Source organism: Gadus morhua, chromosome 18 (assembly GCF_902167405.1).
Source record: "Gadus morhua chromosome 18, gadMor3.0, whole genome shotgun sequence".
Lineage (NCBI taxonomy): Eukaryota > Metazoa > Chordata > Actinopteri > Gadiformes > Gadidae > Gadus > Gadus morhua.
Window position 1 is genome coordinate 10,220,960 of NC_044065.1, and position 27,183 is coordinate 10,248,142.

The 27,183-nt window shown below is 44.0% G+C and overlaps 2 protein-coding genes and 1 long non-coding RNA gene across 6 annotated transcripts in view; 2 read left to right on the forward strand and 1 right to left on the reverse strand.

Annotated features, from left to right (window-relative positions):
- Positions 1 to 1,426: 1,426 nt before the first annotated feature.
- On the forward strand, positions 1,427 to 8,675 carry tbata (thymus, brain and testes associated). 2 transcript variants are annotated; one of them, XM_030340409.1, is made up of 9 exons: positions 1,427 to 1,514; positions 1,713 to 1,962; positions 5,746 to 5,907; positions 6,068 to 6,150; positions 6,748 to 6,900; positions 7,535 to 7,616; positions 7,915 to 8,080; positions 8,186 to 8,226; positions 8,326 to 8,675. In XM_030340409.1, the coding sequence occupies exons 2-9, from the start codon at positions 1,761 to 1,763 to the stop codon at positions 8,373 to 8,375; spliced, it is 939 nt and encodes a 312-aa protein (XP_030196269.1). In that variant the 5' UTR covers positions 1,427 to 1,514; positions 1,713 to 1,760; the 3' UTR covers positions 8,376 to 8,675. The 2 variants fall into 2 exon arrangements, with proteins under 2 accessions (XP_030196269.1, XP_030196270.1); XM_030340410.1 differs by having other exon boundaries at positions 6,751 to 6,900.
- Positions 8,676 to 11,873: 3,198 nt separating this feature from the next.
- Positions 11,874 to 15,979, forward strand: LOC115531175 (uncharacterized). Its single transcript, XR_003973848.1, has 3 exons — positions 11,874 to 12,475; positions 13,470 to 13,667; positions 14,331 to 15,979. It is a non-coding gene; the product is annotated as an uncharacterized LOC115531175 (long non-coding RNA).
- adamts14 (ADAM metallopeptidase with thrombospondin type 1 motif, 14) overlaps positions 15,063 to 27,183 on the reverse strand; it is a 42,285-nt gene continuing 30,164 nt past the window's right edge. For all 3 annotated transcript variants that reach the window (XM_030340284.1, XM_030340283.1, XM_030340285.1), the window contains 10 exons: positions 26,759 to 26,892; positions 24,773 to 24,896; positions 24,455 to 24,535; positions 23,048 to 23,211; positions 22,735 to 22,900; positions 21,969 to 22,101; positions 20,923 to 21,130; positions 19,923 to 20,052; positions 17,077 to 17,187; positions 15,063 to 16,736 (listed from right to left, as the gene is read on the reverse strand). In XM_030340284.1, the coding sequence (XP_030196144.1) occupies positions 16,114 to 16,736; positions 17,077 to 17,187; positions 19,923 to 20,052; positions 20,923 to 21,130; positions 21,969 to 22,101; positions 22,735 to 22,900; positions 23,048 to 23,211; positions 24,455 to 24,535; positions 24,773 to 24,896; positions 26,759 to 26,892 (1,874 nt within the window). In that variant the 3' untranslated portion in view covers positions 15,063 to 16,113. The remainder of the gene's footprint in view (positions 16,737 to 17,076; positions 17,188 to 19,922; positions 20,053 to 20,922; positions 21,131 to 21,968; positions 22,102 to 22,734; positions 22,901 to 23,047; positions 23,212 to 24,454; positions 24,536 to 24,772; positions 24,897 to 26,758; positions 26,893 to 27,183) is intronic.

The window sequence follows — 27,183 nt, forward strand, 5'->3', positions numbered from 1 at the left end:
TCGGCAGCGCAACAGAAGCACAGAAGAGTAGGCTTAGGAAAATAGTGACAACTGCCAGCAAGCTGTTGTCTACTAATTTGAATAATGTGGAACACACCTACAGAGAGAGCATACTGAGTAAAGCAGATAAAATGTTAGCAAATACAAAACACCCACTTTTACCACTTTGAACTTTTACCCTCAGGTAACAGGTTTCGATACCCAGCCCTCTCCAAAAATAGGACAAAACAGTCATTCATTCCAGAATCCATCAGCTTTTTAAACAAACATCTAAAAATAAGGTTTTAATTGTTGGTTTAAAAAGCCAACAACCTTAGATGTGTCCTTGTGCTACGTGGGAAATATGATTTGTCAGTGGTTGGTTTTGTATGTTGTTGTCGTGGTTAACGGTCATGTGTATCTTTCTATACACTGAGAAAACATTTCCCCAAGGGGACAATAAGGTATCTATCTATCTATCTATCTATCTATCTATCTATCTATCTATCTATCTATCTATCTATCTATTTATCTATCTATCTATCTAAATAATTTATACATTATTTAGATACAATCTAAACTATGTTTAGATTGTATCGAAACATAGATACAATATTAATCAAGGTAATATTACCTTGATTACGGTAATATTAATACCTTAATCAATATGCACATCATTTCCTTAGTTAACATTACATTAGTTAGTAAATGATTGCTTGACCATTAGTTAACTGTTAAGGGAATGCTTATGACTGCATCAACTAAGGTTAATCAATGGTTCATTATATCCTTAATATAAAGTGTTACCTGGAAACTTTTAACATGTTCTTCTGTAGATGGTCCCCATGTCTCTCCCATGGGAAGTTAAAGGTGACATATTATACCACCAGGTGTGAGTGAGATTAGCCATTACAAGCCGTTTTGTCAATCTGCCTCTTTTGAAATCCCAAGTGGGCGTGTCCGCCTTGATGTGCACTGGATAGATCAGTCCACCAACCGACCCAGTGGACTGTAGCAAACGTTGCTCATCTATCCGTCATACATCAAGTTGGAAACGCCCAATTGGGATGTCAGAAGAGGCAGATTTTCAAAATGGCTTGTAATGGCTAATCACACTCACACCTTGTGGTATAATATGTCATCTTAAACAGGTAATTCCTGAAAATAATTTATAGCTGGTTCAACAGGAAGCCTTCAAATAGCTCATAGCTTGTTCACCATTTGAAGCCTGCAAATATCTTATGGTTGGTTCAACACCAACATCTTGCAATTTAGCAGATGACATACATATTGTAACCTCATTATTTTTAATAGAGATGCTATGTCTGATTAAAGCTAAAGTATTGTGCAGATTAACATAGTTTAGTTTGTGTGCTAGGTCAAATTGCCTGAATGCTAATCTTTTGTGTGGGAGGCGAGCCGTTCATTGTGCATGGTAACTATTCTTTCTTGTTGACCATACAGGTTCCTTAGCAACATTGGAAACATTGCCCGTGCAGGACCAAGACAACCGCACAAAAGCTGGTTGTGTCAAGGTAAGCGCACACAAATTCAAACAAAAAAGCTATGTTTAAATTAAAAAAACTCTTCGCCGTGATGCCTTGTTATATGCTGATTTGTATTGTTGCCACTCGGATCCCTTCAGCTATCATTTTCCTCCCGCCTAGACGTGAGCCTTTTCTGTTATGAACGCCCTCTGACTGATTTAATGACATATTTACATTCTCTTTCAGTTTCTTCGTCGCAGCCAATCGTAGCCATCCGTGACCTGTGTCTCCAGCATGTCGACCGCTGCTACACTGCCCGGTCCGGTCAGCCGGTCAAACACGGAAGAGATTTCTGTCAGCAATTACTGTCAGGTTCCCTTCAGCGCTCATAGTGCCCGCACTTTGATCAAAAGTAGCCCACGCTTCGGAACCATGAGTCACCATTCGTTCTTCTCCAGGCACAACCCGCACCCTAATCGGGTCACACATATCCAAGGTGAGCCACACAAACAAACCCAAAACAATTGGAGAGAGAGACAGAAAAAAAGATCATATTTTATAAAGCGGCAATCTCGAATATTTACGAATCAGCCCATTTGGCGAGCGTTAATTGCAGGTGTGTTTTGGGACCTTACGTCCCGGAGATCGTAAGGGTCACCTGTGTGATGTCGGTCAGTTAGCAGTGGGCTCACTAAACGGCAACAGTAGCATAAAACAAAAAGAAAAACAAATACACCGTTCAGTACACCGGTTAGTTGAAGAGTATGGCTCTGGGAAAATTACGTCCTACGTCCTTTCCTAACCACTTTTTCTTGACCTCGATCGAAGGGGTCACCAGGTCACGGAAAGGAGAATTCATAAGGACTCAGGAAAAGACAACTGTGGTGTTAAGAGAGTCCGACTGCACTTACACTCGGGCTATGTTATTAGGTTATAGACGGGGATCTTCCGTAGTTTAACTGAAATATTCCAAAAATGGACTACTAAAAGCGCATGATGGAACTTCGCCCCGGGCCTTTTCACTGTGTAGTTTCATGCATTTCATAATAACATGAACAACCGGGGAGAAAATACAAATACATTACCAAGGTTGGATTTTAAAAAGGAAAAAGAGGGAAATAAGCTCCAAGTCACAAATCTGAAACAAAATGGTTGCTGCTCTTAGAAAAGTTGCTCATGCTCGGCCTCAACACATTTTTTTCGACATGAAGCCCAACTACAATGTGTAGGAGTGTGTGTGGTTGACGGCTGTCTGAAAAGTTCCATGCTACACGCCGCCTTGGTGTCTTCCACACTCCACTTAGCAAAAAGTTTCGACAAACGAACATGACAATGACACTCCAACACCCTGCCGGAGAGCCATCTCTGAGTGTGCGTGGAGATGGCAGGTTCATCCTGAGCACACTGATTACTCAATGTGCGACAGGTGTGCAGCTTCACCCAGCCCCAGAGTCTTTAGAATCCAGGTGAGGCTGCTTAACCCAGTCTTCATCCACACATACGCTCACAGTAGGATGTACGAAAAGCAATTGGTCGGTTATTTGTTTGTTTTCGTGAATGGTGCATTGCTTTACATGTTGCTGCCGTAAGGAATTCTGGGACGCTATTATCTCTTTTTCTTACTTAAAGGATGGCTTCATGTACCCTTTGCTAAAGGAATGAAGAAAGGAAGCAAGCGCCCTTCCTAAGCATTCACAAAATTCGAAACAGCTGTTACCATGGCTGCCATCCAGATAATTCCATCAGGGCAGGCTACACAATAACACAGGAACCTCTGGTTTAGGCCTAAGCCTGAACCTAAATCTAAAACATAAGAATTCATTCATGTGAACCATTTCAGTTTTGAGTCAACTCCTGAGTCAAGTCCTGTGAAATTGAACCAAATTGTGCATGCGCATTAACATCCGGGGACTAGGATAAATACTGACAGTGGGTTTCTTTTGACCCATTTCCTCCATCCTGAGGGTGTCCTTCTAAAGATTGACTTTTGCATCTTGATGCTTTATTATAGAGTGAGATAGATGGGAAGGTATCGGAGATGGAGGGGAGGACATGCAGCAAAACCACGGCCAGGATCAAAACCCCGGTTGCTGCGTTGAGGACTGAGCCTATAGGATACACGCTCTACCCAGTGAGCCATCATGATGGTGTTCTTAAATAAAAACACATTAGTGTTGTCGGGTCTCGTACCTAGCCTATTCACCTTTGACGGATTAATACATTTGAAAACGGATTTACAATTATTTCATTAAACGCAGGTTATTTTTGTACATTTTTTTTATCTCCTTATACATTTTTCTATCTCAGTCACTATCCTATTGCAGAACGATGAGGGTTTGAGTGGCAATAGAAAGCAGGACTTGCTGCTTGTTCCCAGCAGGGTTCTTCTTCTGCCTCCTCGAGGGATTGCCTTTGATGCGTTTTGAAGCACTTTCAATATAGAATATCTAACATTGAAACGAATGGGTGGATGAATGGTATATAGGCTCTCATTTTTATTCCTGTCATTTTTTTTGTGTATGTATATATTGCCTTTACATGTGGATTATTTAGAGATTGCTTTTAATCTTTGTTTGCCATAGTTTGCATTATTAAGTGTAATGGAGTCCAGACTTCACTCCATTGCACCCCCTGATCCACAGACTTTGCTTGTATTGGTCTTGCATGATTGTTTCATGATTAAAAGTTTCTAACATATACCTTTTTATACATCACTTTCTGACAGAGAAAGCTCTAAATGCTGTGACCGCACAGTCCTTTCCTCTTTGGGCCTCTTGCCTTCATGGTTTTTTTTCATCGTGATGGGGCAAGGTTCTGCCACTTTGTATCTTGATGATTTGATAGGTGGTTTGTGGCAAACCAGGCCGTGAGGCTGCCTCGGCATGAGATGAGTTTCGAGTGACAGTAGTTGGAAGGCTTTTAGCTAGAGTGTTCTGAAGCTATAAAAAGCATGTGACATGAGGTTATGTGACATAGTCGCTTGTTAAAGGATGGAAAAATAACATTGATTTCAGTGGTAATACTAATGATTGAGCAAGGTCACACAGGAGAATAAGAAGGAAATGGCTTTAAATTGCGAGGCTTCATTTCTCCACATGAGCCACCTGCCAAATGCCCGCCACTTAAATAAACTTTTTTCTTTTTCTTTTAAAACATTTTTGATAACAGGCAATCAGGCATTTACACGAAAGGCTAAACAAACTGACGACTGCAACGGCCAGTTCAAGCAAGTACTACACTGAAAAATAAGGACAAGAGAAAGTATGCTTTGACGGAGGCGTAAGATTCCCAACCTTAACCCTAGCCCTAGAACCAAGAAAACTAACAAATACAATCTAAATTAGAGCTGCAAGCAGCATTTTACCAGCCTTACGCAGACCATCAAGACCCTGACAGGCCATTTAGACCATGACGCAGACCATAAAGACCCTGGCGATGACCATTGAGACCTTTTTTGTTTGCATACGGTTGATAACGCTGGAATAGCCTCAGTTTGGATCTGGTGATGGGTGAACAAAATTCCATGACTGTACATCATCAGTAGGGCTGAGGAGTTATGCATCTTTAAAGTTTCATTTTTATTAATTGTTGTAGCACCCCCTATGGTCCTATTTAGATGAACTTTAGCCTGGTTAGCCTTGACATATGCTTCTTTAAGTACACCAAGTTTGGTGATGATTGACTTAGGTTAACCCTGCCTTTTGGCACCTAACATTGATTGGGCTAAATTGGCGGACCGGCGTCCATTTTGTTAAAGGTTCTGGGTTTCCTAGGAACATTTGTTCAACATGAGGAGAGACAAGTGTCTCCGACAGGAGTTCATGACTGTAGGTGGAAGGGGTCAGGAAATATGGCCGTCCAAAGTTTGTTTTAATCTGGATACAATTTGGAGAGTTTCCCCTTCACCCACGTGCCTTTGACTACACCAAGATTGATGATGATTGGAGGGATCCCTAGGACCCCTAATAAAACTAACGATTACAATCGGTTGCCTTCATACTTTGTGCTTGGCCCCCAAATTAACTTTAACCTTTGAGATAAGTCCTTGTTGTTTAAATCCAACGCATCAAGGACTGCGCGTTGGGCCCCAAGTAATGGAGGGGGCACCACAATTATGTTCATGATCAGAATAATCATATTGATGAAGTATTGAAATGAGAGATGAAGCACCACTACAAATTGCATCATTGATTTCACTATTATGGCGTCAGGCAATATAATGATGTGCATATGTGCTCGAAATAATGCATTTGATCATGGTAACTTCTGATCCCAACAGGGCTTAACGGGAATCTGGTGTGCACGGTGAGAGATGACTGGGGTGTCACCACGTCATTGTTCCCTCATCCACTCATCAAAAGCCAAACTGGTTTCAGGGCCTGCCCTCTGCCGCTGGGTCCCCTAAGTCCATATGGGAGTTGTAGTCATCAGAGCATACCAGGTATATATTTATTTATACATATATATGAATAGAAAATTATCAAATACGCATTATGAAAAAAAAAGGTTTTATATATAAATCTATATTATTATTAATATTTTTACTTATCCGTCTAAATAATTATTTATCATTTTTGTGTTTTCATTTATTTACCATCCAGGACTTTTGCCGGAGGCCTGGAGGGAGGAGCTTAAAGAACTGGCTGTGAAGGTCAATCTGGCCTCTAGAGCAAAGAACACATTGGTACATTGAGCTACCATTTTGTTTATGTGATGCATAATTCATGCCTTTGTGGCCTTTAGCCCTAGCCTGGTCCTACCAGACTCTCACTTCATTTCATTTGCACAAAGAGTCTGGACCCACTCAATTGACTAACATTAGCTCACCTGAAGCCGGGTGTCTGTTGATGTCTAAAACTATTGGATCTGCCCAGTGCCACTCTGGATCTGCCATAACCAATCGCTAACGTTTGGCCGGGAATCACGTTGCGCGCAGGCTGTAAACAAACCAAACACTGTGCGTGAAGATGTCCGTCAATGAGAGCTGACTTTAACGTCATCGTTCTCAGTCACTCCCTCTGTTCGCTGATTGGACGAACAAAATTTGGACGGAGTATACCCACTAGCATTTTGCAGACCCAGACATAGAACTGAAGGGAAATTAAAATTGAGCCCTGCTTAAAACCGTGTCTCAATCTTCCTTATAGTGTACTGCATTGTCTTTAGATGTTCACTCTGATAGTGCTGCTATTATGACCATATACCGAATATCTTTGAACTAGCTGTTGAAAAAGAAAAATAAAGTGAAAGGATTTCATGTTTGATCACCTCTGTCTGTAAGAAGCCACCGATGGACGAACCGGCCCGCAGAAAGACCCAGTACTCGGCTCGGACCGGGAGGATAATCCCTCCCTCCGCCCAGGCCTACCAGCGCAGGACCTCCACCCAGAGACAGGCTCACCATGCTCAGCCGCTCTACGACCAAGAGCTGCTGGTAGCAGCCTCCACCTCACCCATCCAACCCCTGTCTCCACCTCCACCTCACCCATCCAACCCCTGTCTCCACCTCCACCTCACCTACCCAACCCCTGTCTCCACCTCCACCTCACCCATCCAACCCCTGTCTCCACCTCCACCTCACCTACCCAACCCCTGTCTCCACCCCCACCTCACCCACCCTACCCCCACCTCACCCACCCTACCCCTACCTCCACCTCAGCTACACAACACCTACCTCGATCTCACCTACCCCCACCTCACCTACCTCCATCTCACTTACTGTACCCAACACCTGCCTCCACCTCACCTACCCAACACCTCAGCTACCTCCACCTGACCTACACGACACCTACCCAACACCTCAGCTACCTCCACCTGACCTACATGACACCTACCCAACACCTCAGCTACCTCCACCTGACCTACACGACACCTACCCAACACCTCAGCTACCTCCACATGAACTACACGACACCTACCCAACACCTCACCTGCCAACTCCTACCTCTTTCTGATGTCGTCTACCTATCCGTGTATAATATTAGGCGCACAAAGTATGTGGGAGAAAGGAGTAGATTTGAAAAAGTAAATGAATGAGTCAGTAAGTCCACCCCCACCACTCTGGCCAGGTGCTGGAGGTGCTGAGTCAGATCCTGCAGACGGACTCCTTATCTCAGGTCCAGAGGTGGCTTCTGCTGGCAGGCCAGAGAGGTAACATGCTGGTTCTTCTCTTGTACTATCTTTATTATACGTTTATTCTTTTTTTTTTATATAGATTTTGTTTGCGCTCACTTCTTCTGAATATAGAATTGTCTTAATTTTGTGTTATTATTATTATACTGTATTATATATTTCGATTATGATTATTTGATTGTATGGTTGCATTATCCATTTATTTTTATCATTATTATAAATATTCATATAAATATTATGGTTATTATTATCATTCTAATCATTATCAGTATCGTCATGCATCATAGCGGTCATGTCTCCCAACAACCAACCACAGAGAAGGACCTAGTGATGGGCATGATCCAGCAGGCCATGGTAGACCTCAAAGCCTTGGGCCACCATGGGGACATTGAACACTTCCAGCCGCTACATCCCTGCTCCACCACACTGTCTACACAGGGTTCTTCATCAGACCAGGCCCACAGGAAGCAACAGGGATCAAGGTTAGCCTATAGCGCTCTTCCGACCCGCACACTTCCATCTGATCGTGCTCGGCAAAGCGCACAACTCGTAACAATTGTGGTTATTTGTGTGTTCTTTTGACACAGCTTGAGCTATGCCAAGCGTACCTCCACTGAGGACCGACCAGGTAAGAGGAAGGGTTATGGATTACCAACTATGCTGCTGTGCAAATCTTTGTTTGATTCTTCCACACACAAAGACGCTGTGTGCTTCACCGGTTTCACAGAGCGGATTGGAGAAGCAGAGGTCCTTGAGATCCACCATGAAGAGGAATAACAGTATAGTATGTTTACATCGAAATGTTGTGTTCTGAATATATATATTTTATATAAGAACATATAAGTTAGTTTTTCTTACATTTCTCAAAGAGGGAGTAAAAGTAACTATTCTTTCTATGGAATAATGTAACAAGGCTACTATGCCCTGTGCTATGTCACAAAATAAACGCAGTGTATGACAAAGAAAGCAATACAATTGCGACATAAGGATGAAACCGGCTCAATGTGCTTGAATGCAATCTACACACATGTATTGTGTATGACATAAAATACTGTATAATAAAATAATATAACATGATTTTATGCATTTTCGTTTCTTCATCATTAATTGTCATCGTTCAGATAAGTTATTTTGCAATTGGAAGATACTGGTTTCTTCTTGCATTATTGAAGATGTTGTCCCTAGATACAAGTACTTAAATAAATCAGATTACCGGCAATGCTATACCACCTAAGGCTGTATTTATATAATCAAATAATCACTGAAAAACGTATAAACGAAGAGCATAAAAGAACAAGATGTCATACAGAGGTCGCCTCACTCTTTTTGAAACACAGCCCATCGTTTCTTTCTTTCTTTCTTTCTTTCTTTCTTTCTTTCTTTCTTTCTTCCTTTCCTCTTTCTTTTGCATTATTTTTCTTTCATTCTTTCTCTCCATTTCTTTCTCTTCTTCTTTGTTTCTTTATGTCCTGGGTGTCTGCTTGCATACTTTCTTCCTCTCTCTTTCTTTCTTTCTTTCTTTCTTTCTTTCTTTCTTTCTTTCTTTCTTTCTTTCTTTCTTTCTTTCTTTCTTTCTTTCTTTCTTTCTTTCTTTCTTTCTTTCTTTCTTTCTATCTCTCATCCTTTCTTTCTTTTGTCTATTTGGTCCCTAGGGGATGAGCTGAAGCTCAGGATTAAAAAATGAATGAGTAGAGAGACAATGTGTTCATTAATTCATTATCATGACAAAATAGGTTGGCTATGTCATGATGACAAGTTATTTTCTCGTTGTCACGTTATCCCGGCTTCTGTTTTGAGCTGTGGTCGTAGGCCTGCATGTAACCCACATATTCACAATGTAAGTCCAGAATGTGGTCATTTTTATGGTCATTTTTCAGCTTATACTTCCTTTACAGGCCATTTGCTAATGCAGTATTATTATGTAAAGTACCTGTCAGATGGGAGATGGTTGCCGGAAAGTGCACAAAACATTGTTATTGTTAAGGCTTATTGTTAATTAGTATCATTGTTGTGACTTTTGTTTTAATAACATTAAAATACCTTAAACAAAATATCGCCAGCTGGGAACACCAGCTGCTAACTGAGCTCAAATCCACCAAAGGACACCCAAAAAACAAATGGGGAGGAAGTGGGGAGATGCCTGCTGGTTCTGCACTACGTCATGTTGTTTTAGTTTATCGGTTATCCAAACATGCTCTTGGAGTCATCATTTGTTCAGTGTAATTGATGTTCTGGTGGACAGTTGTCTGCCTCCTCTTTTGTTCAATTTTTTCTTTTGGGCATTTTAGGGGGGAGGTGTGTGGTTGGCCAAAAGCTCTCTTTTTTTATTTTGGCTGGATCTCCAGATTAGTTCATCTCTAGAGCTGCAGTTAATAATAATAATAAAAATAAAAATGGATTCAATTTATCTAGTGCTTTTCTAGACACTCAAAGACGCTTTACAGTGAAGGGGGGACCTCACTCACCATCACCAGTGTGTAGCACCCACTTGGGTGATGCATGGCAGCCAGTCAGCGCCAGAACACTCACCACACACCAGCTTGAGGTGGAGAGTGAGGGGATTAATGAGTCAGACAATTTTACAGGAGGATGATAAGGGGGCCAGGACACCGGGGAAACCCCTACTCTTTGCAATAAGTGCCCCTGGGATCTTTTATGACCTCAGTGAGTTAGGACCTCAGTTTTACGTCTCCTCTGAAGGACGGCTACATTTTCTGTAGCCGTCCTTCCGTCATCTTTTTTTTTACCATATGCAGTGAGGAGGAATGTCATATCTGCAAGAGGCACTGTGTTCTAAAGATATGTGTGTCGCAGGGAAGGTAAAGCGTAAGTGAGCACTAGGACCCAGGCAATGTGCGGAATCAATAAAAAGGGGCGGGAAACTCACCTGGGCCCTTCTTCCTGTACTGAGACACATGGTTTGAGTTGGTGCATTTGTGTCTTTGTGTGAGTGTGTGTGTGTGTGTGTGTTATTCATAAGGATAACACACACACACACACACACACACACACACACACACACACACACACACACACACACACACACACACACACACACACACACACACACAAATGAGAGAGAGAGAGAGAGAGAGAGAGAGAGAGAGAGAGAGAGAGAGAGAGAGAGAGACCATTGAAGCTGCTTCTTCTGCTGGTGCAGGTGTGCTCTATTTGATATCAACTGTTTCTTGTACGACACTTAATTGCGGCAAAGCACTTGGTTTAATGGAGCATGATCACAGGAAGACGCACTCAGCGCATTTACCAGGCATCCTCAGAGTGGCAAACACGTTCGGCAGTACACCAACGTTTTTTAGGCTTGACATTAACCAAAAATAGACGACTATGGGCCCTATCGGCGAAAGGATAAGGCGTGTTCTGGCGCAAACGTTCCCTGTTGCTATTTTGACGTTTCATAAACCACTTACGGTACAAACCAGAAAATACCTGGTTTAAAGTCAGTGGCGCACTTCAGATGCTATTTTAAAGGCGCGTGCATAATCTTGCTTGTGCACCTCGCGCATACACTTTGCTTCTCTTATCTACCTAGCCACACATGCTTATTTGGGAAAGAACAGCTGATACAGCGGTAATAAGGTGTACTACTTTTAAATCAATGCATCTGCAAACACCGTACAGCAAACACATATTTCCTTGACACAGACATCGTGTACATGCCCATAACTTTTAGGATTGATGTGTATTTGATCGTGAGAAAACATTGTTTTACGGCGAGTGAGTGTTAAAAAGAATAAATAAATGCGGGCGCGCGTGTGTGCGTTTAAAATTGGCCACGCGCAAACTAAACACGTAACGCATAATACAGTCCATGGCAATTAACGGGGGGACACATGCATATTAGGAACACAAGTCGATAACGATAATGCATACAATACTGACAAGAAACGATGTTTATAATGTATTAGGTATATCATTAACCATCATGAACCACAGTTACCGCATATCATAATCATATACGTTTTCTTTGCCGAATTGTATTTGAGGACTCAGAATTTCTGAAGTTGTGGAAGAAAACCTTATTCCATGTGTGAATTAGGCCATATTATTTGGCCATAAACTGAGCCATTTGCAGTTTGGGAGCTGGCACTCTCATTGGTTTGTTGCACGTTACGCCCAAACCACACCTAAGGGGAATTAGGCTACTTCAGACCAACTCTTTTTAGATATGCGCCGGGCGCAAGAGTCATATTTCGCGCCGGTAAACTAGCGACATCGCCGTACAACCGCCCACAAAGCTACTTGCGCTTGGGCTTTTCACTTGCGTTTCAGACCGTTAAATTGGGTCCTATGAGTGTCTTGTGTGGCGACTTTTATGGATTGGCCATGGCTGGTTTTGGAATGGCAAAGTTAATTGTAATACACAATGCGTGAGGTGGACGCGTCTGCAAGAATGCAAGACGACTAAAGCCATACAGTGGTGGTGTTCCAAATGCTCCCACCTTTCACCTGGAGAAAGGAACGAAGCTTTAGGTGCATGTGTATTTCTTTACCTTTTACATTACAATTTTTCTAGCCTACTTGTTCTTTTAAAACGTACAATCATAAATTCACCATGGCAGCACACGAGACCTGTTCTCCAAGCATAACCTCCCTCACATTTTTGACCGCCACCCCAACGTCCCTCTTGACGGCTCGCTGGTCGCACCGCCTCCGCTGTCGCCACCTCACCTTGACGTGTTGAAAGCTATTGTTCCATCGGTGCGCCTCCTCAACCCGCACAGACAGGATGTCGTATAGCTCCTCCAGACTGGCATCCATCACCGCCTGCAGCCGGAATACCTCCCTGTCCCCCGACAGCAGCACCTTAGTGATCACGTCGCCATTGGCCTGGACAACACAGTGCAGCAAGTATCACAGTAAGTATCAGCAAAAGAAAAAGGCACAATGCTTTCAGTTACAAATTGCACTATTCTGTGTATGTTTTTAAGGCAGTTGAATCAGATACATGTCATGATTAAGCAGCTCTAGGTGGCTAGGTGTCTTCGAACAAGGACGCTCACTGGTTTGACTGCGGGAATCGACGGCAGAACCTATCGGCTGTGGGTCAAACACACTAGCTCCTCAAATTGACATTCGATACAAATAGCAGTCGATACAAAGAAAACTGAAATATTGCTAGATAGAACAGTACAATGATTGATTCATGAGACAAAGCAGCTCACATACACAAGACACCAAACGGATGATGACTTCCTCTGCATCTCCGTCTTCCATTACCTCCACTTCCTTCAAGATTCCCAGCACCTGCCGCGTCGCCTTTTGTCCTTGGTGCACCAACACCAACTCCTCTTCTCTCAGCAAGACCTGCCTTATGTTGTCTGTTTTGGCCTCTGCAATGTTTAAGTATATGTATATCCATATATCTATCATAACTTAATGTTTTTTGTCAAAGCCATAACAACAGTGAGAATTGTTGAGAGCACAAACTTTTCGATAAACAACCTTCAGACAAAGGTTTTTCCTGTGAATTGTCTGCCATTGTGGCTCATCCACCTGGCAGTTTGATCTGTTCCAGCAGTTGCATCACGCTGATCTCTTGCCCCATCACTGTTTGACAACCAGCAGGGGTTTGTATTGTGAGCAGAATGTAGGCTGCAGTGGAAAAAGCCATCCTAATAAATAAATCACAATTGAAATAACCTGCTTTGCTTTGTTACTATTTCATTTGGGAAGCCTTTGTAGGCCTATGACTTATGTAATAATAATTATACTGGATAGAAAAAACATGGGATATGGTCCTCCTGATAGTTTGTTAGTATGTCCAATCCAATTTATGTAATTCATGTAATGTTATCCTCAGCAACTGTAATTAATCATCCAATAAGAAATAGGATCTCTCTTGTTTGTCAGCAGGTGCTCAAACGCTTCGCAACTGAAACCATGGTTACGCACGAGTTGTCGGCAGAGATGGCTCGGAATCTGATTGCCCAACGGGACTTCCTGAGCGTCAGATACAGATGCAAACACGTCCCGTTTCTATGTGGGAGGAGTCCCTGCTCATTTGGAGGCCATGCCCATGGCCATGCGCCCACATAAGGACTTTCTGAGGTAGGTGCCACCTTTTATCCAAAGCCTTATTAGGGTCTATATGGAACATGAATGGTTTCATGAAAAGTTTGAAGTGACATTAAGTGTGGCGGGCACGGAGCTACCCAAACTTTGCTAGACACGACGACCCTTGACCCCACACAATTATTATTGAAATTGGGGTAGTATAGGGTAGCCTGGGAACAAGACGACTCTGCAGATAGGTCTGGTGGTTCCCCTCCCACACAAAGCAATTTCGGCTGGGTAAGAGTCATGGTTGCAGACCTCTCTTAGCGATGAAAAAATTGTAAAGGGACAAGATCCTTGCTGAGGCAAAAAGCTGTGATAGTGTATCCTCAACTTGTCTGTGAACCAGTGATGAAATTGAAAGTACCAGGTGACTGCAATTTCGTTTTTTGTTGAAAATACCTGCGGTCCTCCGCAGTCATCGTACTTATCCCGCCTCCTATTAGTTAAACGATTGTAATTGGCGGGTCTATCTCGTAGGTCTACCGGACAGAAATCATGTGTAGGCTAGACCCGCTTAATCATGACATGTCTCTGATTTGACAGTCTAAAACCATATGTATGCTGAATAGTGCCATTTTTAAATCGATTTTCCTTGCTGACACTACAATAGCCTACTGACTGTGTACTTACTGGCCGGGTGTTTCATGTTGACAGAGCAGAGGAGGCCCCTAGCTGCTTCACCTTGGGAGCCTCTGCCAGACAAGACCAACAGCCGTTTGACATGGCTCCTCCTGGATGTAAAGCTACTTTTTTTCTGACTCGAAGAAGAGGAGGAGGAGGAGACGTAGGAATCCTATTATGGTACAGCCGCCTGGAATAAATCAATGGGAAGGCCATCTAATAACAGTAAATACCTACTTTGAAAAAGGAAGGCCAGTGTAAGAGTTTCAGCTCTTCCTCTCTTCTAAGATGTAACAGACGTTCACTGTTTACTAAATGGCTACTTTATCTAGAGACTCAAGGTCCAAAGTGGCATGTGGTGAGCAGCATATATAAGGAGACTGATGCCGTTGGTCTTCAAAGGAATAACGTGGTCCCTATAGGAATGGATGTGGTTGTCTTGTTTGTTTGTCGGAAAGTAACAAATGACTGCTCTGAAAGGGGAATAATCTGCTCAGTGGTCAATGCTGTAAATTAAAATAATAAGTGTGAATTATTTTTGATAAGTAAATTGTACAATATATCATGAGATTGCTTCTATAGGTTACATGTTTTGTTTGAAGGACCTACAACATACAGAACCACAGAAACAAAACTAAAGAATCCGTTTTTTTTACACAAGCCCTTTCTAATGAAATCTTAAACCTAAGTTTTAGTCACACTAAAGCGATAAGAAGAAAAAATTAAGATATTTTGATTCTAATGGAATAAAGAGATGAAACAACAAAGAATTCGAAATTTGTTTAAACTTGTACTTTTTCTAGTTTCTTTACCATTAAAAAATTCAATAAATATTAACATTTAAAGCTTTCATTCATGTACGTATATACAAGAACTATACAATACACATTATAATGTTATAAACTGCAATGCAGCAAATACTAACTTGAACAAAAACCACAGTAACATCCACTTTCCGTTGACTTCTGCCATTTTGAATGCACTTCCCGAATACCACTATGCTTTCCCGTTACATTGCCTGATGTTACTTATTTTTTTCATATAACACCGTGAAATTTACACTATATACAATATTATTTAAAAAATATATCAGTTACAAAAAATTACTAAAGTGTATTTTATAATTAGCTTTTATACTTATCTTTTTGAGCATATGTGGCTTCCATCACTGCAAAGGAAGAGCATGCTACAGTGGGCTTTGCTTGCAAATGGACTCGATTCTCAACCAATGAGGATGGCCGGTTATGTTTTCGGGTAAAAAAAAAGAACGAATGAGCACCAAGAACAGAGAGTTGTTGCAAGGCTCTCTATCACGAGTGACGCAGGCCCCGCCCCATTCACAATACAATTTCAATAGTAGTTCTAATGCACTTGGAAAAAATGCTCAACATAACTGTACACGGACACAAACGGAAATGCTAGCGATGCAGTCGTCACATTTTTTGAAACATGTTTTGTAGTCATTTCATTTACAGCACCTTCATTTAACAACTTCTGTGTTTTCTGTTAGTTTTCATCTTCCATTTCATATTTGAAGCCGAGAGGGGCAGAGTGAATGCACTGAGACGACTCTGCTTCTGTTTTCTTTGCTGAGGTAACCATTACTGGTTTAAGTCCACTGGCATGGAAAATAAAAATAATAATTACAATAATAATAATAATAATAATAAAAAAAAAACGAATACAACCAAAACACAAATTCGCAGCAATAGTGTGAGCCCGTCGGATGGCATTGGAATGAGCTGACCGAGGACTGGAAGGAGTATTCACGTCCACACGTCCCCATGGCAACGCCGCCGGCTGGCTGTCCACGTCTTCAGGGACCGCCTGCTGTTCTGTGAGCCCGCCTCCACTCAGGTCCTCCTAATGTGTCTCTTCTGGACCTGGCGGCGGCGGTACTGTCATGGGAGGAGGAGGGGGAGGGGGAGGGGGAGGGAGGGGGGGAGGAGGAAGAGGAGAGGGGGGAGTCTGTGGGCCGTGGCAACCCCAGAGGCGGGAGGGGACGGGGGTCTGTGTTCGTGTCGCTGGGGGTCTCTGAGGTCACCACCACGGCGGCGGCGTAGGACGAGGAGGCTTCACGGGGGTCCTGATTTGGCGTGGCGGTGAAGGCGGAGCTCGCGTGGGCGGTGAAGTGGGTGGCGGTGGTGGTGGTCAGTCCCTGGGAGGTGGAGCGAGGCCTTCGCCCGCTGGCTTTAGTGGTTTGTGGGGGGCTCTGGGAGGTGCTGACCGGCCCCTGGGGAGCGGCGGACGGGGGGGGGGCGTGGGGCCGGGCGGTGGGGCGGGAGGGCTCCTGGCGGCCCCCGGGGATCGGCTCGGTGAGGGGTCCGTCCTTCTTGTTGCAGGACTCGCAGCACAGCTTGTTGTAGCCGGGGATGGAGCAGTATCGCGCCAGCACCTCCATCTGACAGAAGATGGACTTGTCCCCCAGACACGGCTCATCTGGGCACACACAAACACAAACACACGCTTGGTGGCGAGCAGGGGACCGCATCAGCTCATGCTATCGATATCTATATATTTATTCTCCTCCCTTACCCTCCTAAAAACACCCCTCTTACGCACGTATTGTATGAGGTACATCCTGGCGCTTACGAATAGTTCTTGGTTTCAATGAATATCTTTACTGTACCGACACAGTGATATATTGTTTCTTCGGACAAATCGCCTTGGATAAAAGCGTCTAAATGCTAAATTCCCCAAATGTAAATGTAAATATATATAATATTTATAATTTATATATTTTTATCCTTATTATCCATCATAGTGCTCGTGGCCTCACTGGAGGAAAGTTTGTGGACGGGGTTTTCAGAAGCCCTCTGGTACACGCTGTCGTCCTTCCCTGAAGAGTTCACCGCCGTCGCAGAGTCGAGCGGCGAAGGCGAGGACTGACCTGTAGCGTTCGGTAGGGGAGTGGGAGAGATGGAGGAAGGGATAAAGTTAGAGTGGTATAGAATACAGTGTTTCATTCATTGGCGATGTTAACACGTTATACGTCATCTTATTCATACAGTACATAAGTATGGGTTCATACAGACAGTAAAAGAGCCTTGTGGTCTTGTTATCTTCAGCCTACTCTTCCTGTTTACCAGGGCCGTACTGCGTGCATATTCACACAACGAACAGGGATGTTCTGAGCACAACCTCTTGGATGAAATGCTAATGTTGCGGTTGATTGTTGGATGGGCATCGTACAGTATGTACAGCTCCTATGCTGCGCATGTGATATTATTAACAACAATAAGAAGAAAAGGAGGTAGCTTTTACCACCAAACCATCCCCACTGGTAGGACCTTTACAATGGTGTGTAACTAATTAAGCACAGTACATGTGTGGTTGACGTTTTTCAAAGTCGAAGTCTCACTCAATCTGTTGTCATATGTGATGGTTTCATGGTCACATGTGACACACAGCATCTTCTATGATTGCAAATTGCACGCTTTCCCAGTTGGCTGGCAAGGCACAATGCCTGCGCTTAATGACAGGACGCAATCAAACTCAGCAATCAAATTAACTTGATTATGAGGACAATGCGGGCACACACTCATGTCAGCATCCGCATTCATTCTGTCGAAAATGAAGGACACCATCCCATCCTATTTGGATTTTGTGTCCGCAGAGAGGGGGGCGGTTAACAGATGGAAGAGAGAGGGAAAAGGGAATCAATGTGTTGCACTCAGTTCCACAATTTAACGAACAATTGAGGCTGGCACATCTTAGTGAGTTACAACAATATTGGATATTGAATTGAATATCATAACAATTAAATTAGGTCCCTACTGGAGGACTGGATGTTTTCGTGTGCTTCCCCAGAAGTTATGCGGCAAAGTGCATATTTCGTTACAGCCATTAGAAAAACTGATTTCTCTGGGTGTCGAAATTGTCCGAAACCATTTGAATAACGTAAAAAAAAATCAAAAAAGTTGTTTTTACATATTTTCATACGGGAATGTTACATTATTATTCCTTTAAGGGTCATTTCTGCCACTAGGGGTCTCTCAATAAAACAACAACAAAAGAAAAGTAGTTTAGCAAAGTGGTGAAGTAGCTGTGTCTCTGTGGGCGAGCTGTTGACGTCAACACCGTCGTTATCTGACCTGACTGTGGCAGAAGCCGGGTTCAGAGGACGAGGTAATGTATTCGAGTCTTATCAGCGGTTATGTTAGGTCACGCTCTTTCATTATTTATTTCATTCAAATTAAATCAAAATATCCAAAGATGACTAGTAGTGTAGCGAAGTAAGTTGTGGTTGTTTAAAGATTAAAAGTAGATTTTAATCTGCACAGCAGCCCTGCTGGAGGCTGTGTGGGGAGAAAAATATAACACATATTCTGGAAATGTCTCAAAATAAGAAAGTATTCAGAGTCATGAGCACCCAGCCATAGTAGCTGCCTGAACCGACGCAAGGCTTAACTTCCAGTAGCTTTGCCTCCAAGTAATCAACAATATACCTTTGTATTAAAACAAAAACAGCGTTAGGCGACTTGAAATGAATAATATGAAAATGTGGGCCAAAGAAGAAAGCCTCAACTATGGATAACATCTGGTTTGAAAGGGGAATTGGGTGTGAAGAGAAGCTATGGTAAGCAGGCCAACACTCACACTGCACACTCGTGCTGGATTGACCGGATCTGCTGGTTTGTGTATGTGTGTGTGTGTGTGTGAGTGTGTGTGTGTGTGCTTTCCTCTGGCATAACAATATAATTATAAACAGCTGGAGCTGTCAGAACCCATCACAAAAACACAGAGGAAACTCAACGGCAGCCTCTATGCAACTCTCTCTCTCTCCAGCTCTCACTCCCTCTCTATCTCATTGTTGAGTCCTTGCTTTCTCTTACTCGCCCTACCTCTCTTGATCTCTTCCCCCACTCTCCCTATCTCCTTCTGCTCCCTCCCTCTCGACCGGTCCACCTCTCATTCTCTTTTTGTCTCTTCCTCTCCTTGATGTATATATTCCTCTTGTTCTCTCGATCGCTCTCGACCCTCCTCTTCACATAGATCATCCTCTCTCTCCTTCTCCACATCCCTCTCTCCCGCTCTCTTTCCCTCCTTCCCGCCCCCTCTCTCTAAATATCTCTCTCTCTCCACAACCCTCTATCCTCCTCTCTCGCACTCTCTCTAAATCTCCCTCATTTTCTATATCTCTCTCTCTCCCTCCCCCTCTCTCTAAATATCTCTCTCCATATAACATCCTTATAACCTGCTCTCTCGCACTCTCTCTCTCTACTTCTACCTCACTTTCTTTCTCTCTCTCTTGCCCTCTCTCTCTCTCTCTTTCTTGCCCTCTCTCTCTCTCTCTCTCTCTCTCTCTCTCTCCATCTATTTCTCCCTCACTTTCTTTCTCTCTCTTGCCCTCTCTCTACCCCCTCTCTTTCTCCCTAGCGTTCTCTTTCTCTCTCTCTCTTGCCCTCTCTCTCTCTCTCTCTCTCTCTCTCTCTCTCTCTCTCTCTCTCTCTCTCTCTCTCTCTCTCTCTCTCTCTCTCTCTCTCTCTCTCTATTTCTCTCTCACTTTCTTTCTCTCTCTCTCTTGCCCTCTCTCTACCCCCTCTCTTTCTCCCTAGCGTTCTCTTTCTCTCTCTCTCACCTCGTCCTTGTGGTCTCACGCATGCTCTCTCGCCCGGCTCTTACCCGGACAGGGGTTCAGGGTGCAGATGAGGATGGTGTCCGGCTTTGCCCCGTCACAGTGGCTGATGGTGTTGTCGCTGGCCTTGCACACCACCTGCCTCTGCTGGATGCCCTCCCCGCAGGTCACCGAACACTGGGTGGAAAGCACACACACACACACACACACACACACATATGCACAATCACGCACGAACACATACACAAACACACGCACACGCACAGATGGGAAGGCAGGCAGGCAGGCACACACACACAAAGACACACACGCACAAGCATAGACGGACACACGGATGGGCAGGAAGGCAGTCAGGCATGCATACACATGGACACAGACACCAACACACACACACGCACACACACACACCGATTCAGGCCGATTTAGGTATTCTGAAACTCTGTTTGAAATTGTTTCAAGGTTTGAAAGACTTTACTAAGAAGCCACATTCTATATTTATATATATACCTGTATATATTTATATATATAAATGAACAGGTGTAGATTCTCCGTCCTGCCTTTCGGTTAATCTATTATCTTTCTGTGTGGTTGTCCTTGAAGGGCAAGGTGTTTTCTTTGGCTTTCTTCAGCCAGAACAGCTACTTATTGTCCGCTAATGCTTGTTTGGTTGACAGTCTGATTAATGTGGGGCGATTAATCAAACTGACTTCGAAAGATGCTTACTGCCTTTGTCTGCTCATTAATGCAGGGAAACAAACAAATCAATGTTCTGAAGGATGGTTGAAAAGAGAAAGTTTACCCACAACTAAATTATATAAAGTTTACGCATTTGACTTAGCATAGTATAGGAAAAACCGAGGCAGGAAAACCTTTTACCTTTTGCTATTTAGTCACTTAAAACATGCTTATATCCGAGCAGCATACAGTGCCTTTTCTGTCATTAATGATCTCTATTAGACGGTTCTTCTCTCTCAAGATTGAAACTTTCATGGTAGAGAACGTGTACATTTTGAGTTCGAACCTGGCGCCTTTGGGCTGGAGACCTACCTGAGACCACGCCCCCGTCCTCCACTGGGCGGGGCAGACCGTGCTGTTGCACGTGCGCCGTAGCTCCGGCCGCTCCTCGCTGCAGTGCTTGGCGTGCACGGGCCTGGTGGTGCCGTTGTGGAGCGACTGCAGGCACTGCACCACCCGCGACTGGTAGCCCAGCTTCCCGCACGTCTTGCTGCATGGCGTCCACTCCTCCACCACCCACCTGTCCACAGGAACACGCTTAGCTGAGCTGCTGCCGCCAAAGGCTTTTCAGAGGCAGAAGGCTTCACGTCAGGTACAGCCCAAAGCGCCGACACTTGTCTGTGCGCTTTGGGCTGAAGCTTTGACATTGATTTACTTTCTTTGATCATTCAAACAGATTAATTGCTTTCAAAGTTTGAGAGTAAATTGAACGTGAAACTTTAACATTTTTAAGCCAGAAAATATGTTGCAATCAAATAACACCATCTCTCACAACTCGGTGCATTCCAATTATCCACATTGGATTGGATTTGGTGTGCATAATGTTTGGAACTCGATTAACTAAACTGAACATTTGCCAAAAACGAACAGACCAAAACAAATAGTTTTGTTAAAACCTCAAAAGCTCACTACTACTTTCCGAATAATTATTTTAGTTTGCAGTGAATTTTTTTTTGTCCTGGACACAAATCTACCTCCATAATTTGGATGCAATATTACGTCCTGATCCCAAAAGGGTGGAAGTGCATTTCATCACCTTTTGACTTTCCTAAATACATCAATATTCTGAAAGCTCTGCCAACCTTTCTTATTCAATCCTTTTATGTTTGTTCATGTTACCTAGGGCATTTAGAAAACACTTTACCAAGTTCATCTGCCCTTAAACTCTGCTTTCTCTAAGTGGAAAGTTGGTGTTGAGTTATCTCAAACAGTATTTTTTCGGAATAATACATATAATAATATATAAATTATAATATAATAATAAAAATACAAATTTGCCAGCACAGGCAATATTGCTTTCCGGTGCTGCTATTTAAAATACATTGAGACGGGGATGTGGTTGATTGGTCTGCTCTCACATGGGCTGGGCACACTCGTGGAGGTTGCAGCGTTTGCGGATCGGTTTGGGCTTCTTGCTGGGTTCGCAGAAGTTGCGATTCACCAATCGATTGTTGTTCTTCCCCCGGCAACCATATTTGGTGTACTGTATACCTAGAATGAGGGGGGGAGGGGGAGGGGATGATCATCTTATCAGGGTTCCCCAATACATACGCACATGAGCGTTTGGACCCACAAACCCTCGGTTGCGCAAATACCCACATACACAAATACACATGCACACACACACACACACACAATCGCACAGAAACACAGACTCGCATGTGCGTATACACACACACACACACACACACACACACACACACACACACACACACACACACACACTTATGTGGGATCACGAATTCTCTAACACAGACACAGACACACACACATACACAATTGCACACAAACAATGACACAGATGTGCATGTGCGTGCGTACACACACACACACACACACACACACACACACACACACACACACACACACACACACACACACACACACACACACACACACACACACACACACACACACAAATACACACACAGACAAACTTATGTTGGTACACCCACTTTCTCACATAGACACACGCATACACGTACCAATGTGAGAACACACTCGCGCACACTCACACGTACACACGTGCGTGTTCTCGCCCACATACACACACACACAGACACATCTATCAACAAAACACCCATGCCCATTAGCGACGGCGACGAGGCGAGCCGCTGCCCCCACCTCCCCCGCAGGGCTTGGAGCACTGAGACCAGCTCTTCAGCGCCCACTCGTAGGTGTCCAGCTCCGTGAGCAGCACGTTGTTGTTGGTGATCTCGGGCAGCAGGTCCTCGTGGATGATGTACTTGTAGGTCAGGCTGATCTTCACGTCTTCCTCCTGGGGAATGACCTAGGCCCAGAGGGGGGCGGGGCACAGATCCAAACAGAGGTTATTTCTGGAGAGGGCGAAGGGAATTCTGGGTGGACTGGGGAAAAAACTAACACCGTGGCAGGGGGGAGAGAAGGAGTTGGGGGGAGGGGTGGAGGAGGGGCTCACCAGCACCACGATGGCCTCGTAGAGCGGCCCGGTGGTCTTCAGGGTCTCCTTCTCCTGGTCCAGGGAGTACTCCCACTCCAGGCCGTTCTCGATGAACACCTTGGACTGGGCCTCTTCGCTCTTGGCGTTCAACACAAAGTGGCCGGTGACCTGGTTCTTCACAGCTGTACCGACGGGGTAAAGAAGAGAGAAGAACGGTCATAAGGTCAGACTCTACTTAAGCGTTTCACATTTAAAACGTTCCCCGGATGCGAGACGAGTGCGTTCCTCGGTTATGTTTAGGATAGAGAAAGAGCATGTAGACGAAAACCTCATTAGGTATTTTGGCGTTGGCGTTTGCTGTTTCTCCATTCAGCCGCTAACCTCTGAGCTGAGTTTCATCTGATATACTGATATTATGGAATACACCATCACTGTGCTAACACACTTTTGACTTTCAGCTTTGATGCTGTGACTTTCCTGCTGGGCGGTCATTATAATTAAAGCCTTCCAACGCCTTGGGTACCCCACCAGCCAATAAACCCGGGCGTACTGACCAATACAGCTTATCACCAACAATGCATTACTGCACAACGTTTGACTATTTAATAACATTTTTAATAAATGCATGGTGATACAATATTATGCCCCTGAGAGCGTTACAGGGCATTGTTTTTAGTTTTACGTCTGTGATGATGAATCAGCATGTTTCTGGATATTGCGGTTTTGAGGCGAAGGGACGAAGGGACGAAGGGACGAAGGGACGAAGGGAAGAGGAAAGAAAGTTGAGATAGGGGTAAGATAAAGAAAGAGTAAAACCTGTTTGTTTTAAAGTTTTAAAACATTTTATGTGCATATTTTATTAAACTTTACATTAAGTAAGGAATAATCACAGAGAGGCCGGGCAATAAACAGTTTGATATGCCCGGCTCGTGGACGGCTTACCGCCCGAGACGAAGTCGAGGGCGGTAACCTCATAATGCACCTTTATGAGTTATGTCACCCGTTTTTGGCAGAAGTAGGATCAGCTTCACACCGACCCTCAATGAGTCATCCAGAGATGCTATTAATGTTGGCTGGTAGGGCCATTGTACTTCCACCCTTTTCTCCTTCTCACTGTCAAATGAGAACCTGATTAATTTGCTCTTTTTATCATTTTTGTTGTGCGTGAACAAAAGCAGGAGGTATATAATCTTACAGACACGGCAACAGGCACATTTTTTCTTTTAAAAAATTAAAAAAACTGAATTGTACAACTTCATATCATCAACGTTCTTAATCCCCCGTAGGATAAAGTATTTCATTGCAACAGCCCAGCAGCAGTGGAAAAACACAGGATAAAAATACATTTCAATAATAATAATTGGTCGAGGAGCTGTGGCATCGCCTTTGCGATTCCTCTTTCTCTTTTTTCTAACTGACACTCACCTATTATATGAGGCGATGTTCCGTTCTCCTCGATCACAATGTGCCGTGCGCCCGCTGGGATGTCAAACATTTTCAGCAGGCCTACCGGGACAACGGGTAACACAGGGTACACAGGTAACGGTCAGGTACCTCATCTCACTTATTTGGATTTCCATCAAACACCAGCGTACGGTGTCTCTATGGCATTTTCTTTTTTTTTTGTCAGGGCAAACTGGGGGGCGGTTGGAGCCTGATGTGCCCAGCGCCCACCCCCCCGTCTGCCCCCCTGCGGGGCCGGACGGTGCTACCGACTATGTGGTGGAGTTGACGGCATCGAACCTGTTTTCTTTGGCGTTTTGGTGAGGGTCAGCTTCACGGTGCGACAGTGGGAGTTGTCCCCCTCGCAGACGCCGCACTTGTCTTCCTGTTTGTAGGATCCCACTTCCTTGTCACAGGCAACATGCTGGGGGGGGGGTACAAAACAAGGTCACAGTGCTTGAGATACGGGCGGGAAAAATGACGTTGTAGGATGAAAGGGACACAAGTGGGAGCATCACAGCAACAGCAACAAGGCCATAATGTTCACAGAGGCCTTATAATTGTGAGGCCTTATAAAGGACTGATGTAGATGAAAAGGAAAGACATTTGTGGTGAGTGAGCCTGAGTGCCATACATACAAAACATATATAGGCCTACACAGAATGAATACAATAAGGTGCATTGTTAGCATTCATTTCCATTAAGAATCCATAATGGTACCGCTGCACTTCTGGGAACGAGATGGTATTAATATTGATACTGACCTTTTAGAAAATAATGCATCAATGTGTGTGTGTAAGTGTGGGGCGTGCATACTTGTGTGTGCGTATGAATGTGTGTGTGCGTGTGTGTGTGCGCGTATGGGTTGAGCACCGAAACTCGGTTCCAGTAGGGAACCGGTTCCGACGTAAACGGTTGTAACGAGATCGAATAAGAACGCAGATTTCGGTGCCCCTGACATTTTTTTAACGCCCCCTGCCCCGCCCCAACGGTGTTGCGGCGTCAACTTGCGTTAGTGCTGGGCAGGATACCGGTTCACACCGAATAACGTTGTGTATTTTTTAAATACCGCCATGCTGGTGTATTTGATTATATAACGTTTGGAACGCAGCGCAGCGCAACACTGTTTCAGACGGGACGGGACACTTTTCAATGTTGCGCTAAACACGCAAGGTTCGCCTACAACTGCGATATTCTTTATAGTCCATGACTGAGAGGCGTGGTATTTCAGGCCAACTGGTAAAAGAGTGTGTCACGGCTTTCAAACATATAAACCATAAAGCCTATGGGCGCCTAACCTTGGGACTTGTCAACGCGCTGCGGCATCACTTAATTGATGTTGTTTTGATTGAAGATCGGCAGGTTGTAGTGGGTGGGTGCGTGAATGAGTGAACGTGTGTGTGTGTGTGTGTGTGTGTGTGTGTGTGTGTGTGTGTGTGTGTGTGTGTGTGTGTGTGTGTGTGTGTGTGCGTTTGTGCGTGTGTGTGTGTGTGTGTTGCGATTGAACGTAATTTCATAGTAAAAAAAAAAAAAAACTCAAAGCTGATGCATGCATCCAAAACTATCTGTTAAAAACCAAATAAACAAATCTAAAACAGAGTCGCTTATTTGCTTCAAATAGGCCTACTTTATTTTATTTTCAAAACTTGGGAATTAATACGGCGCGGTACCGAGCGGTTGAAAACAATGTTGTTTTCAACAATGTCTCCTGCGCACCTGCGTCATATTACTTAATATGACTTTGGCAGTAATGTTGCGCCATGCACGCAAGTGTAAACGCGGGCAGCAAAGCTGCGTGCCTGCCTGCTTTCAGCGAGTAATTAATATTATTTGTAATTATTCTTATTTTTTTTTTCTTATCAGTCACAGCACTCACAGCAACCTTTCCTCTTCGGGTAAGTCGAATAATTTAATGGCAACCGTAAATCTTGCATATCAAGTAGGCTAGCAAACACCGTTGCCATTCAACTCAGTGTCCGCTGACTTTCTGCTTAATGTGAAACTCATAACAAGTCGTGCATGTATGCAAGTGTGTTCGTTTTTTTAAGTACCAGTTCGAGAACCGTTTTAGCACCGGAACCGTTTGAAAAGTACAGAGTAGGCACCGGTATCGCATAAAACCCAAACGATACCCAACCAAGTGTGTGTGTGCGCACGTGCGTATGTGTGTATGTGTGTATGTGTGTGTGTGTGTGTGTGTGTGTGTGTGTGTGTGTGTGTGTGTGTGTGTATCTGTGTGTGTGTGTCTGTGTGTGTGTGGGAGGGCCGCTTGTGTAGACAACGTACCAGGCACTCCCCGCGGGCACACACACTGAAGAGGTCTTTGTAGCTGCAGCGTGTCCCGTCGTGCATCACCTGGTTCATAAACACCACCTCCCCCGTCTCCTTGGACTGGCAGCTCAACTCACACTTATGGGCCTCTAGAAACACACACACATGCACACATACGCGCACAAGCACACACACACACACACACACACACACACACACACACACACACACACACACACACACACAAGCATGCATGCACGCACGCCAGCACGCACACACACGCACACAAACACAAAGATTATAACTCACTGACACAAATAAAATTCCTTTTTGTAATCCACGGTGACTTGGTTTTAGACACATGGTATTACTGAGTAAAACCAAAAAAATGCCTGAAAAGCCTAAAAGACTAAAGACTAAATATAGGAAGCCTATATTTA